The sequence below is a fragment of the Pseudonaja textilis genome, chromosome 3, assembly GCF_049901715.1.
Source record: "Pseudonaja textilis isolate UNSWEBS1 chromosome 3, rPseTex1.2, whole genome shotgun sequence".
Taxonomy (NCBI): Eukaryota; Metazoa; Chordata; class Lepidosauria; order Squamata; family Elapidae; genus Pseudonaja; species Pseudonaja textilis.
In genome coordinates, this window is record NC_141992.1 from 135,151,553 (window position 1) to 135,170,053 (window position 18,501).

At 36.7% G+C, this 18,501-nt stretch overlaps 2 protein-coding genes across 6 annotated transcripts in view; one reads left to right on the forward strand and one right to left on the reverse strand.

The window, feature by feature from the left end:
• SYCP2L (synaptonemal complex protein 2 like) overlaps positions 1-8,172 on the forward strand; it is a 39,809-nt gene extending 31,637 nt beyond the window's left edge. The window contains exons 27-34 of one of the 5 annotated variants that reach the window (XR_015743110.1): positions 1,609-1,688; positions 2,223-2,292; positions 2,810-2,938; positions 4,283-4,407; positions 4,673-4,767; positions 6,657-6,756; positions 7,685-7,794; positions 8,036-8,172. Coding sequence is in view for 3 of the 5 variants with exons in the window: in XM_087930846.1 (XP_087786972.1) it covers positions 1,609-1,688; positions 2,223-2,292; positions 2,810-2,938; positions 4,283-4,407; positions 4,673-4,767; positions 6,657-6,756; positions 7,685-7,729 (644 nt within the window). In the remaining 2 variants the exon portion in view is untranslated. Of the gene's footprint in view, positions 1-1,608; positions 1,689-2,222; positions 2,293-2,809; positions 2,939-4,282; positions 4,408-4,659; positions 4,769-6,656; positions 6,757-7,684; positions 7,962-8,035 lie in introns of those variants that run through there. The other 4 variants (XR_015743111.1, XM_087930846.1, XM_087930847.1 and 1 more) reach the window with 4 other exon arrangements.
• Positions 8,173-9,345: 1,173 nt separating this feature from the next.
• Positions 9,346-18,501, reverse strand: part of ELOVL2 (ELOVL fatty acid elongase 2) — a 46,780-nt gene continuing 37,624 nt past the window's right edge. The window contains exons 7-8 of the mRNA XM_087930849.1: positions 12,919-13,053; positions 9,346-11,590 (exon numbers count right to left, since the gene is read on the reverse strand). Coding sequence (XP_087786975.1) covers positions 11,465-11,590; positions 12,919-13,053 — 261 coding nt within the window. The 3' untranslated portion in view covers positions 9,346-11,464. The remainder of the gene's footprint in view (positions 11,591-12,918; positions 13,054-18,501) is intronic.

Here is an 18,501-nt window from a genome sequence, read left to right on the forward strand (position 1 = left end):
GAAGTTACAATGGCACTCAAACGACTTACATTTTCACACTTACGGCCTTTTTTCACTCTTACAACCATTGCAGCACTCCCATAGTCACATGATCAAAATTCAGATGCTTGGCAACTGACTCATATTTATGATGGTTGCAGTGTCTTGGGATCCTGTGATTCACCTTTTTGCAACCTTATGACAAGCAAAGTCAACGGGGAAACCAGATTCACTTAACTGTGTTACTAAATAACAGCTGCAGTGATTCACTTAACAACTTGGTTGCAAAACGGGGCAAAACTCATTTATCAAATGTCTTCACTTAGCAACATAAATTTTTGGATCAATTGTGGTCATAAATCAAGGACTACCTGTATAGCTTCCCATATGTAACTACATCTCTGGTTGAGGATGCAGCTAGGGCTGTCTTCTTGGCATGATGTTCTTTTTGGGAGATAGAATGAATAGCTGCCTGGTCTTGATTCCCTAGCCAGTGGCCTTCAGGATTGGAGCGCCAGAGACTGGTTCCGTGGAAGGTGGGTTTTTTTTTGGGGGGGGGGGATGTGGGCATGGTTTTGCACACTGCCTGGATCCCGTGCGTGTGCAGATGCCAGTCTCCTGCCCTAGCCAATAGCAGGGATTTGATTGTTTGGATCTTCAGTTCTCTATATAATAAAAGGGTCTATTGCTCCAAAAAATTAAAATGCAAGATCTTGAAATACTGCATTTTGGGATGGGATGTTGGGAGAGAATTCTCATTAGTAAATTAATTAGACAAAACTTGAATAATGGTAGATATAGTGAAAAATGAGGTGTTTGCTGTTACCCATCTATGGCGTTTGGCCCCAGCAGTTACCTGTTGCGCTACTAGGTGCTAACACACATGAAAATCTGACTTTGGGGAGCTGTTCAATTCCCCACAAGGCTCCTAATGCCACATTCCAAATAATGCTACTGAACAAGGTGTACTCAGCACCCACCCCACCTCCAACCTATGGCGTTACTTTCAACTTCTGAATTTAGATTAGGACTAATTTTTAAAGAGATGGATGTAGAACAGTGTTAGTCAACCTGGTCCCTACCGCCTTCTAGCGGGTGTTCCAGCTTTCATGGTGGGCGGTAGGGGTTTTGTCCCCTATTTTATAAATCACCATTACTGTGGAACCGGTGGGCAGATGGAGAAAATTTTACTACTAACAGAGATACAAAAGTGGTGGTAGGTATAAAAAGGTTGACTAGCCCTGATGTAGAACATTAAAAGCTAAATTTAGATTAAGTTTGGTAAGAGATGCCTACAGGGGGACCCCTGTCATATGCATTGTAAAGTCATTCAGTACATCATCTAATCCTTAATTTATATCATGTTTTTCATCTAGGAATAGATATTTTTTTTCTAATCCTAAGGAAAATACCTCTTGACAGACAAAAAATAAAATGTGGATGTAAGACGAAGTTGAATTTTCCTTCAAGGGCTTCATTAGGATTGTTTTAAGTGTGTATGATGATTGTTAGTATTGCTTTTGCACACATATTTTTAATCATTAGCTGCAGAAAAGTAAGATGTGAAATAATAAAGGCAGGATACAAATACATAAATATTTTATGTAATATTACTATTTTTTGTTTTAGATGCCTTAGAAATGATGGATGCCACTTTCCAGTTAAGCAGCAGTTTATCATCCGTTCCATCGGATGCTAAAACAAGCCAGGTAATGATTTTGGAAACACGTGTATAGATCTATACACAGATGGAATGCGTGAAATATGTACTGCATTGAGGTTATTAGTATTTATGGAACTATAAGACACCAGACTATTCCCATTGCATTGTCCCATTATAATACTAGAATCTGTTTGAAAAGTATTGCAATTTGTATTAGAGTTTGTAGCAATCCAGCCAGCCCACAACTAAATTATTCAGCAAGATTCATTTATAGAAGAAACTTCTTTATATACAATAATATACAGTATTATTGGGTGCATGCATACAATACCCATGCAGAATCCAGAAATCATCATCACAGAAGCAATATAAACACTGAAGCAAAGTTAGCCCAGTTAGCCTAAGCCACACCCAGGCTCTGAGCCATCTGACATGGCTCACAACAGGTGCTGTTTCTTAGTTCTCAGACCGTTCCCATTGGCTGGCCTGTTACCATGTCTATTCCAATTCATGAACTCTCATATACTGACAATTTGGATGGTGTTTTTTTTTCTTTTTCTCTTTTTTTAATGGTTTCTAGAAATACGAAGCTACACCTAGTACTCGACTCCTGGAAGATAAAATCTCCAATTCTAAGAGGAAATTTTCAGGTAAAATAAGTGCTCGCAAAGGAAAATTGGATAACGCTGAAAGAAACATAGCAACCCTGTCACCAATTTTTTAGTTTTTAAGGAGAAGGATGGTATCAGTCTTCTCTGCTTTTTCTTCCCGCTGTTGACAGTTTAATTATCAACATTTCCTCTCGCTGTGACAGTTTAATTATCAACATTGAAAAGGCCATGCTGTATGGGTCCAAATGATGTGAACAAAGCTTGGTTTGAATTCCAAGTCCCATCAAAATTTCAGTGACATTTAATATGATGAAAGTCTAAGAAGTCATTCTCTGTGTCATATAGTATATGTGGGTATATGCATATTTTGAAATTTGTCATGTTTATGTAGTGTATATTGGAGGTGGTGACCCTTTGAGGGCTATGAATGCAATGAAATTTCATTTTAATGTATGCCGATTAGTGTAGATTTAGTGACAATATTGTTATTCTTTTAAAGTTATTCTAACCTGGTGAAACTTCCCACTAACTACTGGACATGGCTTTTTTTCCCTAGAATGGTCAGCTGATTTCAATAGAAAACGCTCAAAACACACTGAAAGGCTGGCTAGTAATGAATTCAGCCGAGCCTTTGAACCAAGAAAACTCTTTTCCTCCACAGAAATGGCAGATGAAACACCACAAGGTAATCACACTAGAACTCTAGTGACAATATTCCATAAAAGCTGGAGCAAAAATGTGTGATCCGAATCGAATTGCCTTCAGATAATGAAATTGATGATCAGGTTATCCATTCAGTTGTGACCAAGTCTTGGCGATTCTATGGGCCAGATCTCTCCATATCTTCCAATGTTTTACGGTACTACTTCTTTAAGTTTTGCTATGCTCTGGCTGGTGTCGGCTTTGATGGCCTGCTTTCAGAATGGATACAATGAGTAATACATTCCCCTTTTCACTTGTGTTTTCTCAAAAGCAAAAGCCTGTTTTGAGGGCATTCTGAGGATAAATTTTTGTTTCATTTTTAGCAGCTCTAATTTTTGCTAACACTCTCTTTAATATAGTCTGAATTTGGATTTCATCTGTCCTGTCATTGTTAATCTCCTTGAGCATTCCCTGAAAAGGTAGCTTAAGAGAGAAAACACTTGGTTCATATTTTTTATAACTGATAGCAATATATACTGCTTTGCAGTGGTTTATAGCTCTCTCTAAACAATTTAAAAGAGTCAGCATATTGCCCCCATTTTACCAACCTCAGAAGGATGGAAGGCTGAGTCATCAGGTGAGACTCGAACTGCTGAACTGCCAGCAGCCGGCAGTCATCAGAAGTAGCCTGCAGTACTGCATTCTAACCACTGTGCCACCTCGCCACCTGATTTTTTAAAAAACTTGTGTATGATTTTAAGAGTTAAAACCATGGAAGTGTTCAACATTTTCCCTATGCTTCAATCTTCATAAATATTTCCAGTCTATAACCTGTTACACCACCCCAGAATCAAAATATTTAGGAGGTAAGATGGCATCCTATTAATTTCCTTATGTTAACATTTATATAGCCATTTCACTTCTCTGCACAGTTTGTCAGCTGTTACAATTTAATCAAAAACATTAAAACAAATTAAAATACCATGAATGAACAGATTATAAACTGAAATTCCCAGATGATGATGATGATTTAAAAAAAAAAAACATTATTAAAGGACTTTATGAGTCAAGATCTCCAGAATGCTAAAATCAGCATTAAGATGAATTACCGTACAGCTACTGTAAATAAGGGGAGGACGCAGGACTTCTCACAGTAAGTTTTACAACAAAAATTTAAACTTTTGGTAAGTATGGATGAGAGAAATCATGTTTCAGATAATTGGCAATGTTTCTTTGTAGAGCTTTCCCGTCTTACATACCATGTCAAGAAAGTTAAAGAGTTTTCCTATTCGTTCAGTTAAACACAGCTTTGTATTTTCCTGATTATCTTTCGGCTGGTTATTGTTGTAAATGCCTTGTTAGGAGAGTTGTGCTTCTCTTTTTACAGGCCAACCTTTAAATGAATTTGAGAACGAAGTATTTGCCTCTAAAATACTTGGAGAAGAATTTGGTGACTCGGGGATTATTGCTGCTTTTGAGAATTTTACAGCCGAGTTGAAGAAAACATTTTGGGTAATTCTTTTTCCCTACAATTAGCCAAGAGTCATTTTTGTACTTGCGAATAACTTCTAGATAGGCTCCCAAATGTGTAAACAGATTTTTTTCCCCCCTATTGCCAATTCCCTTATGTGCAACCAGTTCTCTCTCCTTTTTTCCTGTCTTCCCTTCCATCTCTTTTTTATACTGTGTGGTCTCTACAGACAATTTAGATTAGGGTTATTCTTCTTTTATTACTACAAATAATTTGTGATTCTAATCTCCCAGTACTGTGACTTAGTTTAGGTTCAAGAAGATGGAGATTTATGCACACAGAGTCTTGAAGGCACCTGAACAGAATGTATCAGCCTTGTTGCATCGGATCCATCAGAAGCGGTAAGTGGTACCCATCCTGTGTAGGAAAAGCACAGCGATCTCATTTCCTGGTAGAGGTTCAAGGAGATGGGACTACTCATGGTGCATAAGATGAAGCTTTGATGCTGCTCTGTTCACCTAGGAAAAACGTACGCGTTTCTTTGGCTAAGGAATGTTTAATTAAAGTAATGGGCAAACCAGCATAATGTATACACACTTCGATTTCCATATTTCAGCCCATGATTGTTCTTCCTTTATGAGTCTTGCATTGGAAGCGGGTCCATAAACAATTAATTAAACAAATTAGCATGGCAAGTTAGACATTCGTTAGGCTTATTTGTGTCTTGCTATTATATTGTGTGAACTGAGCATCAAGGTAGAATGTGTACAATACTCTTAGATTGTGCGTTGTAAAGAAATATTGGCCAAAAAAAATCAGAAAATAAAATACAAGCTGAATAGTCAAGACCTTGTTGATGATCCAAACTGTCAAGGACCCTTGAATACTCATCTCTAATGATCTAAGTGCTAGAGCCCACTGTAACTACATAGCCAAAAAGGCATTAAGAGTTGTTAACCTAATCCTACGTAGCTTTTTCTCTGGTAATATCACACTACTAACTAGAGCATACAAAACATTTGCTAGACCAATACTTGAATACAGCTCATCAGTCTGGAACCCGCATTACGTACCTGATATTAACACAGTTGAGAAAGTCCAGAAATATTTCACAAGAAGAGTTCCCCACTCCTACTTGTTGCAGAATACCTTATACCACCAGACTTGAAATTCTAGACCTAGAAAATCTAGAACTATGCCGCCTTCGGTCCGATCTAAGTATAGTATATAAAATCATACATTGCAATGTCCTACCTGTCAATGAATACTTCAGCTTCAACCATAACAATACAAGAGCAAACAATAGATACAAACTCAAACTTGATTGCAGGAAATACGACTTCAGCAACAGAGTGGTCAATGGCTGGAGTACTCTACCTGACTCTGTGGTTTCTTCCCCAAACCCCAAAAACTTCAACCTTAGACTGTCTATATTGACCTCACCCCTTTCCTAAGAGGTCTGTAGGGGCGTGCATCAGCGCACCAACGTGCCTACCATCCCTGTCCTATTGTTTCTTTTATTTTTCTTATTCGTATCCATTTCATGCATTCATAACTATGTTTATACTTATACCTGTTACCTAATAATCGCTTGACAAAATAAATAAAAAATAAATAAATATAATAATATAATAAATTCAGGCAATAGTTGAGGGAAATCTGTGCATTGTGGTTAGTTTTAACAAGGCTTCCACAATAAAAAGTCTTGAAGGAAACCAAATGTCCCCAAAATATGGTTCATAAATAATTTATTTCGACTTAGGACCACAATTGAGTCCCAAATTTTTGTTGCTAAGTGAGACATTTGTTAAGAGAATTTTGCTCCATTTTACCACCTTTCCTGGTTAAGTGAATCACTGCAGTTGTTCAATGAGTGACATGGTTGTTGTTAAGTGAATCTGGTTTCCCCGTTGACTTTGCTTGTGAGAGGTGATATTATGACTCCAACCATCATAAATCTGAGACAGTTGCCAAGGGTCTGAATTTTGATCATGTGACCATGGGGAGGCTGCAAAGGTCCTAAGCATGGAAAACTGTCATATAACTCAATGTTTTCATTTAACGGCCATAAATGAACTGTTGTAAGCTGAGGACTGCCTGTATTAGATGTTTTTCAAGCTAGATTGATTTACTTGTCAGTTGATTTCCTAATCAAGCAGTGCAAACCGATTAAGACCCTTGACAGAAACCGATGAAGTGGATGATGGCATTTATATTTTGCACTAGTATATAGCAATATCGGGATTCTTTTCTGCTAATGAAGTCAGTATCTTTGACACATCTGCTGCAGGCTGCATGAATTGGAAACCTTCCACAAAAGTGTTGTTAAAGAACTTGCTGATCTCGAGAAGAAAACAGAGTTTCTCTCAAGCCTTGAAAAGGGGACTGTGGTATGTGTGATTTTTTTTCTTTCTCCGTTGTTCGTTAATCGATTTAATGCTTTTGTCATCTGACTCACATTCACAAAATTTGTTACAGGAATTTTGGACAAAACAATCCCATAAACTGAGCAGTAAACTGAATGCATTTTGCATTCATCAGATACAGAGGTATTTTCTCCTGTTTGTCCAAAAAGCACCATTAAACTCTTCCTTTGCACATCTTTTTCTCTGGGATGTGGGTTCAAACATATCTATCTCACCATTTCTAGATTGTGTTTACGCTATAAATTGAAAGTAACAGACATCAGGAAATGGATGGTACTTTCTTCTCCTGTGCTATTTGCAGTTTTCCCTAGCGGTTTGAGTAAGCTTTTTTTTTTTAAAAAAAAAAAGTTATATAGCAATAGCCCTTAGCAGTAGACTTATATATCACTCCATAATGCTTTACAGCCCTCTCTTGATGGTTTAGCATATTGCTCTCAACAATATGGGTCCTTATTTTACTGACCTCAGAAGGATGGACGTTTGAGTCAATCTTGAGCTGGTCAGGATCGAACTCCTGGCTGTGGGCAGAGTTAGCCTGCAATACTGCATTCTAACCAATGTGTCACCGTGGCTTATTCACATATACAGTATAATTTCCAGGTTAGGCACAATTGATTGTGTTGTACCCTGACTTGCAAATCCTATATTGGGCAGAGACTTCCAAATTTGCTACCTCTGATGTTTTACCTGACACATTCATTTCTTGCTTTTTGTACTAGAGGTGAAAGACCTATCCTATATTGCACAAATAACAATGAAATTTAGATTGCAGACTTTTGTTCTGGGTCTGTTGTATGAGTGAAGTGTGAACTAGATAGATAAACTTCACTTCTAAGCAGTTCTGTTTCCACTTTGCACATCTCAGTTGCTTCTGCTTTGCCTTTTATTGCAGAATAGAGTCCATGGATATACTGCAGGAAAACATGAGGGGCCTTGATGGAACCATTCACAATGAAAATGTGTTATAATTCAGTGTACATTTCAACACGAAACTTGAGAAATGTAAGGATTAACAGATTTCAACTGAGTATGAAGATACATTTTTACTAAACATTTCACACAGAGATTTAAGTATCTGGTCTTCAGTTACCCACATGAGCAATTCTGTTCAGGTTGACACTCACCTGATCAACATATTGTGGCTTTTTCTGTATGATGGGTTATTTTAACTTGTGGTTAGTTTTAGTTTCTGTTGCAAGATGTCAACATAAATTTTGAAATGGTTTTCCTTCTTTCCCCACAGGATGGAAATGCCACTGACCACACAGTAGCAAAACTTCCACTGGTTTTGCTAACTTACATTTATTTTAAATGTAAGCTTAAGGAACACTCATCAAATACATCAAATCACTTGAAAATACACTGGATGAATATATTCAATATGTAGTAGTCATTGTCTCATTATTCAGCACCATCAAATTTTCAGATGTTTTCTTGGCCAGAAGGGGGATAATACTGACGAGGTTTTGCATTGGAAGAAAACCCTTCAAATTCTGTTTTGAACCACAGCAATCAGCTACATTAGAGATTTACATTATATATATATATATATGTTTTCTGACACATATATATAACACATATATTTCTAACACACACATATATATATATATATACACACACACACACATAAAAACCCAGTTTCCAGCAAAAAAAAATGGCCCATAGCAAATAATAGACTTGCTTAATGAATGCAGTGTTTGCTTTACAACTGCAGCATCCACTGCAAAACAAGTTTAAATCAGATTGGTCACTTGATAACCTGCTATACAACTGTCATGACTTATCATAATTACTAGGTCAAATCACGGTGGTAAGTCAAGGACTATCTATATACAGTATCTGGGATGAAACAGACTGGAGGACTACTAGACTAGGGGTTCCCAATCCCCGGGACCGTCACCTGGGCCACTGCGTGCCAAGACCAGGCCGCACAAACAAGCAAAGCCCCATCTGCGGGATTCAGATAGCACATACAACCACGCGCCCCCTTCCTCCAGTCAACAGAAAAACCTCTCCATGGAACCGGTCCCTGGTTCCCACAAGGTTGGGAGCCACTGTGCTAGACTACGACTGCTACTGGACAAATGACCAGTATCTTCTTTTGGCATCCTGTTAGGAATTTTGAAAAATGCACTTCAGCCTGTTTTGAGTACCTTAGAAAAGAATTAATCTTCTAAATCTTCATGAGCTTTAAACATAACTCTGCATTTCACTTTATAAGAAAGTGAATCCTTTCTGTTTCCGCTTGTTCATGATAATCCATGGAAAAACAACTTACAAATGTTTTGCAAGTCTTGGAAATCAACGTGGTATCACTGCAGTAGTTTGGTAAGCTAAACAGCAAGGAAAGAAACTAATGATAAATTGCATTTTTAAAGGAAACACACAGTTGGTACATAGATCTCTTCTACATCTTGAAAGAGTAAGGCTGTTACAATAAAAAGTGGTATAGGTTTTATCAGGTTGAAGAAACTAACTGAAAGTTAACAATAATACTGTATTTGAAGCTATTACAGTGCCACATGGACAGAAAAGAGAAGACTTTAAAATACATTGCTGTAAAACTTCATTTATTTTCAATGGTCAATGTTTACAAGAAAATAATTTTAAAAGTCATAATCTTGGTTGCGATTCAAAATAGCAGCACTTTGATTGGTTTTTTCTGCATTCAGTGAATACCTGAATGTAGCTTATTCAAATAGTTTTAAATGTTAACTTGATAACATTTTTTCCAGCCCTTTAAAAGCTTGATTAAGCCTTAATCATTAAGGCAATGTTAGTTTTTTTTAAAAAAAAACCATCAAGGTGAGACAGACAATCCTTGTGCAATTTACTATCTCTACTATTCACTGACCTGTGGAAAGGTTTCTAAGAGGATCCCTTCAGGGACTCCTGAACATTGTTCATTATGGGTCCTCCTCATTACAGAGATTTGATGACTTACTTTGATTAAACCCTCTTCAATTGTTACCTTCAATAAACCTAGGTTTCAATTCTCTGCACTCCCAATCAATCAGATCATGTAGATTGGAATTCTAGAAGTTAGTCTCATGCAGGGGTCTCTAAACCTGGCAACTTTTAAGACTTCTGGACTTCAACTCCCAGAATTCCACCACCTGAATCTGGGTGTTGAAGTCTACAAGCCTTCAAGTTGCCAAGTTTGGAGAGTCCTGGCCTAATGCATCATTGTGACAGAATATTATTTTTCTAGGGTTTTTGGTGCTGACTTTCAGTAGAGTGTTATGGGGAATTACATGAAACTTCTTTTGGGAATTAGAATACAAAATTCCAATCATACTATTGAACCTTTCAGAGAAATACTTAAGCTGGATTGGTGAAAAAAATGTTTGCAGTGGATCTCTGGCTGTTCTTTTTTCATGTCTTCCTCCCTCTGCAATAGGAATGATAATATTTGGTTATGAAGTCAGACACTAAAAATACAGAAATGGTGTGCAAAATAAAATATAAAATGGCCAGCCAAATACCAACTCCCCCCCGCCCTCATCATTTTACTTTTAGAACTGAGCATGTCTCTTGAGTTTGTAGAATTACTAGCTTTGCAAATGCTTTTCTCCACCTTTTACCTATTTCTACAATAGGAAAACATTTCAAATTGGATAAATGCATTTAGCCCTGTGTAGAGTGATTTGGGTAGTCCCATCTTCAGTATTTGAATACTAAGCTGAATATAGCTTTTCACACCTCATGGTGTTGAATTGTACCTGATATCCAAAATGCCAAGTTGGCATGCATGGGCAAACCTGTTTTCAGGAAGGCCGAGTTTCCTTGTTGCATTGCTAGTCTCAGTTATATTATTAACATTAACGTACACTCAAACAGCCATCTGATTTGCTGAATCGGTTTTCATTGCCTGTAGATGTGGCTTAATGAAAATAGAAAGTGTCCCTATTGAATTTCAAAGTAACAATTGACATTTGGGAATAAAACCAACATTTTTGGTCTTCAACCTCCAAAGTTAATAACATTCAGGCCATTGTGATTGTCATGGTGTTTAAGATGTACAGCTACAGATACAAATATTTAAGGAGAGATTTATGGAGCTATTGAGCTATTCTTGTTTAGTTTTAAAACAGTGCATTTTACAAAGGTGGCATTAATGTTCAGATGGTTTCACTGTAACTAAATGAATTTGTAATTAATCCCATTGCACTATGTATTCCATCCTGTATCTAGAATGGGTAATAAGAGCAATCTATAGCACCGTCAAGGCAACAACCAAGATTTTGAGTACAAAGATTTCCCCCCTCTATTATAAATCAAGGGAAACGAAGAGAACACAAAAAAGGAGTGAGCTGTACAGCTGAACAAATAATACATATTGTTTTCTCATAGACTTCAGTCTGGCGCCATTTTAACTTTTTAGATTCTATTCAAAAATATCCAAATCGTTGTTATTAAAAGGAAAGTTCTCAAGGCATGTTCTCTATATTAAGAATTACAGAATGCCATTTGACTTCAGCCCAATAAAAGAGGTAAGTGCCTTCACCATTTACAAGTCTTATTGTTAAAAAGAAATCAATTAAATAGAGTAGAAGAATCAGTTACCACCGAGTTTAAAACTGTACTAAAGTTGTGTATAATAGTTTTGCTTTGTTTTAGAAAAGTGTGGTGAGAGGTATTTGTATTCTACAATGTAATAGTAAAAATATGGTTATTGTGCTTTTTTCTTCAGAGCGCCATTAATTTCCTTTAGGTAGTTTTTATGGAACCCATTCTTAATTTCTGTCACCAGAGGAATCTCTTTCGCATTGGCTTTTGAAGATGCTTTCCGATATGTCTGAAAAGAGAAGTTAAAATGGTGATTGTAAGCAGATGTAAAGAAGCATGCAGATGTGATCTGTCTAATGCTTAAGCACACAATCTCACATCAATACAATATTTTCATACTAGGTAATGCCCACTTAATTTAACAGTTTTCATATCTTGCTATTGCAAGTTGGTTTGTAGAACTATCCCTTCTGACTTTGTGGAACAGCTAAATAGGCAGCACAAACTGCACTTTTTCTTTGCCCTTTTAATGCACTCCACCCCACCCGGGACATAGATCCAACAATATTATATTTGTGAATAGAAGAATTTTGCAGAAAAGTTCTTCCAGCTCATCTTTTGCCCATTATGCAATCATACTTATCCTGATAATTGCATTATTTCTTCTTATAAGACAATGTAATGAAAAGATGGGTGAGAATATTTTGTCCTACCATTCTTTCCTACTTTAAAAAACACAGGCAGTAAATTTGCCAAGTTGAGGTGTGAAAAGTCTAGCTTTTATAACAGCACTGGGTGAGCCACTTCTGAAGGACATTTTCTCAGATAAAGAGCGTAGCTTTGGGTACCAAGAGAATGCAGTATAATTGTAACAGAAGAAGCACAGCCTTGAGGACAAGATAAATGGAATAGCTAGAAAAAAGATACAGGTTGTGCAAAAAAAAAAAAAAAAGAGAGACCGAGAGAAACAATACAGAAGGACTGTTGTATTTCCACAAGGGATTCTATGGGAAGATTTAAATTAGCCCAACATTGCATACAAGACTATGCTAAGCTGGATAAAATTCATGTAATGAATAACTTGCCCCTATTTATATAGCCTCTACCTAAAAGGGAGAGTCTATAGAACAGTCTATCCCTCTGAATTCACACAGTGAGGAGGATGTTGCGTCCAATAGCCTAAATTAACTTTTTCAATTTTATGAATGCTTTCCTACTGTTTGAGAAATGATGTATGAGTCCTATATGAGGTTACTATTGATTTGCAGTTAGAACTAGACTGACTAGTTATATTCATCATTTGACTATGTGACTCACTATCAATCCTTAGCAGGTAAGGCTGTGCAGTGCTTTGAAGTCAAGGGCAAAAAGAGTTAGGGTAGCGTTCAGACCATGCAGGAATATGCATGTAGCAACTTAATTTAACATCATATTTCATGGGGAAAATAAGCGCGTCAAAGAGAAACAAAATCTCGGATCAAACTAGGTTGGACAATCAATCAGAAGCAGCATATTACTTAAATCCTCAAAGCAGAGGTGCTTGTGTTTCACGTGACAAGTTTCATTCCTTAAAAACAGACCTGTGCCTATACTTCTTCATTCTCTTGCTCCGCTTACCTTGACGTAAAAGTTAACGAACAGAACCACCAATGTGGCCATGTAGGAGACCTGGAAGATGAGGCATCCAAAGGGAAAACCACAGGGTTTGACAGCTGCACTGAGTGTATGTGTAATGGTGAGCAAAAACTGAATCTGTTAAAAAGAAAACATCGCACCAGTTGCAGAATGAATTTGTCAGATTAAAATTGATCCTCATAATATGATCATTAGAAATGGTCTGTTCTGTCCAGGCAAGTGATCTGCAGCCATACCATAATTGTTTGGGGAGGGACCATTTGGTGGGGCAGTTTGGAACAAGAGGGGAGAACTGGAATAGATCTACATTTACCAATAAGTGTTGCAATGCACATTTGTCTTCTAATTTAAAATAACTGCTCAAATATCAAACACTTGATGATTTACAACTGCTCTGTTTCTCATCAAATCTATTTCCTTTCTTTGTCTCGCTTTCTGTGTTACGTAATTCTTGGAATAGATGACTATATTTTCTGAGCTTCAGAGCATACTGTGATCTTTCAGGTGCTGAAGTACATCTGCCATCATTTCTCATTTATGATCATTGTTAGTGTTTTGGGGACAAACCCCCAAGCAGAGTGCACAGCAGCAGTCAGGTCAGGCAGCCAAACGAGAGAGAGGCTGGGCCCAAGAGTATACACACACTGGAGACAAAAAACACTGTTTGTAGTTTTAAATAGTTATTTAATTCATTTAGAGTTTAAGCATTGTCATTCAGTCCATATGTCATTTTCCAATGTATCCATCCAGTAACCTAGTCCATTAACTAAACAGTACAATGTCCTTATCTTCTCCTTCCGATACCTTTCTCTCGAAGACAACGCTGAGTATGCACAGGATATCAGCTCACCAAGTAAACAGTCCTTGTGTTCAGTAGAAACGGTATTCAGCACAGTAGCCAACAAGCATTAACAAGCAGACGTCTCAAACAGGAGTAAACAGCAGGCAGCAGATAGCAGAGAGACCAGCAGACCAGTGACCAGAGACCAGTAACCAGGAAGTGTTACGTTTCTCTCACTGCCCTTTATTGCAGCTTGCAACCGCACCCTTAATTATCTAATTACATTGCAGTTTGGTGCTTAAAGCTACAAACACTTAAACCTAGGTTTATATATTTAGTCACCCAAACCTAGTTGGTGTATCCATATACCCAACATTCTCCCCTTTTGGGTGATATAAATATATAATACCCTTACAATCTTAACCCATACTTTTCACAACTCTCTTGGTGCTTAATGGCACCTTGGGCTTTAGTAAAATTATCAGCTATATTGTCCTCCGACATGCAGTACTCCAGCTGTATCACTTTACTCTTTACAGATTGTCTAACGTTTAGGTACCTTAAATCTGTATGCTTGCTCCTAGTTTTTACTGCAATATTTGTGGCCATTTGAATTGCTGCCTGATTATCTTCATGTACAATTATAGGATAATTTACAGTTATACCCATATCATTCATCATTTGTTTATACATGATTAACTCAGTACATAATAGTGATAAGCAGGAGAATTCTGCCTCCATAGTAGACAAACTTATATGCTGTTGTCTTATTGACTTCCAACCTATTAATGTCTTACCCAGCATTATGGCTGTTCCTGAAGTCGACTTTCTTGTGTCTCTTTCTGATGCAAAACTAGCATCTGCATAAGCACTCAATATGAGATCACCTTTTGGTTCTAGATACAGTGCATGGTGTAACGTTCCTTTAAGATATCTTAAGATTCTCTTCAATGCTATCCAATGACATTGAAGCGGATCATTATTATGTCGTGCCAGTTGATTAATACTATAAGCTATATCTGGCCTTGACCAATTGCTAATGTATGATAAGCTACCAATCAAAGATTGATATATTACCTTATCAAACTTGGGATTTTGAGTATCCATTTTGCAAATATCCTGACTCATTGGAGTCTTTGCAGGCTTACAAAGTTCTATCTTATAATCTATTAGCAATTTAGATATCTTATCTTCCTGAGATATCTTAAAACCTTTCTGTGTTTTCAGTATATTCAAACCTAGATATCTCTTTATCTCCCCTAATTGCTTGATTTTTATTTTCTTTCCTAATGATGCTATTATTTTATTTGCTTCATCATTAGTCTCAGTAATCAAGGCAATATCATCAGTGAACAATAATAATAATGATATTTTCCCATTTGTCTCCCTTTTAAACAGACATGGATCGGCTAAACCAGCTTTAAACCCTATATTGTTCAGTTCCTTTACAATATACTGGTTCCATTCATAGCCCGATTGTTTAAGACCATAGAGGCTCTTCTTTAACAACCAACAATCATTATTATTTTCACCTTTAAATCCACTAGGCTTTTTCATATATACAGTATGTCTTAGTGGAGCATGCAAGTAAGCAGTTTCCACATCTAAATGGTTAACTATATATTTCTTGCTTGCTGCCCACACTAAGGCTGCCCTTAATGTTGCTGCTTTAAGACTAGGTGCAAAGATGGATGAGAGAGATGGGAGGAGCTTGCGCCGTGGCGATACGGTTTGCAATCGAGCTCCTCGATTGCAGCCGATATCTCCGCCACTGGCCGGTCCAACGGACCTACGCTGTCCCGTAGGGACAGCCATCGTGAAGAGCATATCCTGAGGATTCCGGGGATACCGCAAAATCCCTGGAGAGCCGGGTGAAGCTCTTCTTGCCAGCGGCGGAGAGGCAGCCCCATGCTGCTGAGGCCGGGCGACTCCAGACGGAAAGAGTTTGAGAAAGAGTTTGTCGGTTGGGTGAGAACTTCTTTTTTTATTTAATTTTTGAATTTTGAAAGTTTACTCTAATTATCTGAAGAAACCTGTGTGATTTTTGTTTTGTTTTTTGACAAAATTGATTTAGCGGCGTTTTTTAGGGAAACGTCAAAGAGAGAATCCATTTTTTTCTTTTCTTTGCTTCCGGACTCTATTGTTATTTATTGGATAACTGGACTGTTTTCTTTTTCTATATATTCATATGTTTTATTCTTCTTCTGGACTTTTTATTTTTTTTTTCTGGGCTAGAGGCTTCTCTTGACTTTGTTTGATTTTTCGGTTTCTGTCTTGTGTATTGCAAGCCGGCTTTCCCTTAAGAGAGGAGGGGGGAAAGTGAGAACTATGATACTTTGTAACACTGCCATCTAGAGGCTCGGAAATATTTAAAAAAAAATAAAAAATAGACTCTTCTTCTCAAGGACATCCCCTGATAAGATAGAGGAAAGCACTTTGTGGAATATTATTACAGGTGTCTTTCTGGATATACATGGCTCAGCTTTGAAGCTTGTGGGAAAGAGAAGGGAGTTATAATTAGAGCCTTGGATAATTAAATAGAGTGCAGTGTTGTTGTTGTTTTTGAGTTCTGCCAACCCCTTCACTAACATCAAGGTCCTTACTTTTAAGCTTGATTTATTTGCAAAGGGAAGCCTCTGAATTTCTTTTTTCTACTTATATTTTATTTTGATTTAACTGATTTTATTTTTTCTTTTGCCTATTTGGATCCTGTTTTCTCTTTTTTCCTTTTTTTTTTAATGTACATCAGCGGACTATTTCTTTTTCCTTTTTTCAATTGAGGTTTTTTCTTTTTTTTTTCTTTTTCTGGCTGGACTAAGGTGTGGAATCTGAAGAAACTTATTTTTCTTGGTTTTTGTTTTGTTTTTTGTTTTTTCTCTTTTTCTTCTTCCCTTCTTCCTTTTTGGCTTTGTCTTGTTTATTATTATTATTGGGTTTTTATTTTTACTGTTACTTTTTTTTATGGTTTTTTTTTTTCTTTTTATTGGACTAAGGTCAGGAAGAATTTGAAGAATTTTTTTTTTTTTTTCTTTTTTTCTCTCACTTTTGGCTTTTTTATTGTTGGCCTTTTTACCTTGGATTATAATTTCATATTTTTTTCTCTTTTTTTGTGGATTAAAATTTGAAAAAACTTGAAGAGTTGGAACCACTTAAAATGAGTAAGAAATTTATATCTTCGGTGCCTCTATGTCTGCTTCTGCCTCCCCACCATCTGGACAGCGCTCAATTCAGACATTGTTAAAGCAAGATAAAGAGAAAGAAAAAGAACAAGAAAGAGTATCCTTCCAGATGATTATGCAAGGAATTCAAGATCTTAAGGTAAAAATGGATACTATTGAACAAAGAACAGGTAGGATGGAACAGATGATGGAAAAATATGAAGAGAGACTCCAAAATGTTGAAGAGGGAGGCAAACAAAGAGAGGAGAAAATTGGAAACATCGACAATAGATTAACAGCGATTGAACAAGAAAAAAGTGAGATGTTGAAGTGGGAGTTGGATAGATCAGAATTTTATCTTAGATTCCAAAATATAGAAGAAGAAAAAGGACAAGATTTGGTTGCGATAATGGTAGGAATTCTGGCGGAGGCGCTCGAGATAACAGAAGAGAAGATGATGGATGGAATTGATGAGATATATCGAGTTTTTACAAGATATGCGATGAGAAATAACCTACCCAGAGAAGTTCATATTAGATTTATTAAAAATCTTTGAAGACACAAATATTGCAAGTAGCAAGAGAGAAGCCACTGAAATACAAAAGTAAAGAAATTTTGGTTTTAAAACAAATACCTAGAAGAGTGAGAGAGATGAGAAGAGAATACCGATTCCTGACTAAAAGGTTATTGGAAAAAGAGGTGTCTTACAGGTGGTTGATTCCAGAAGGATTGATGTTTACGTGGCAGGAACAGAGACATAGAATTGATTCAATTGAGAAAGCAGAACTGTTTTGTGCAGAGGTTTTGGAGGCAGAGAAGGAGGAGCAGGAAAGGAGGTCCCATCAATTGAATCCCAAGAGGAACAAATGGAGGTTGGAAAAGAAGAAGGTGCAGTAGGTGGACAAGTGGATATTAAAGATCAACGTGAGGCAAGACCCACGAGAGTGGTTAAATCTAAATATAAAACATAATTATGGAAGAGAAAAAATTGATTACAATGAATATAAATGGACTGAATTCAGCTGTTAAGAGAAGGAAGATTTTTCATAAATTAATGAAATTAAGGTTCGACATAATTTGTTTACAAGAAGTTCATATTAAAAAGCAACATGAACAATTGTTATTACAACCAAAATTAGGGAAATTGTTTACCTCTTTGACACAATCCAAGAAAAGAGGGGTGGTTTATATATTAAAGAGGCCATTCCAGCAAAAATGATTTATACAGATGATGATGGGAGAATATTAATGGTAGAAATAATGGACAATAATAGAAAGATACTTTTGATTGCAATTTATGCACCGAATGATAAACAGGAAGAATTTTATAGAAAATTACATACTAAGATTGCCGAACTTGACTATGCTAATGTAATTATGATGGGAGACTTTAATGGAATTGTGGATAATAGACTTGACTATATTGCAACAACAGTAAAGCATAACAGGAAAACTCTTCCTAAATCCTTTTTAAAATGATAGATGAATTAACTTTAAAAGACATATGGAGAGAAAGAAATGATAAATCTAAGCAATTTACGTTCTATTCAAATAGGCATCTATCATGGTCCAGACTGGATATGATTTGGATCTCAACAGATTTAATGTCTAGTATTCAAGAAGTAA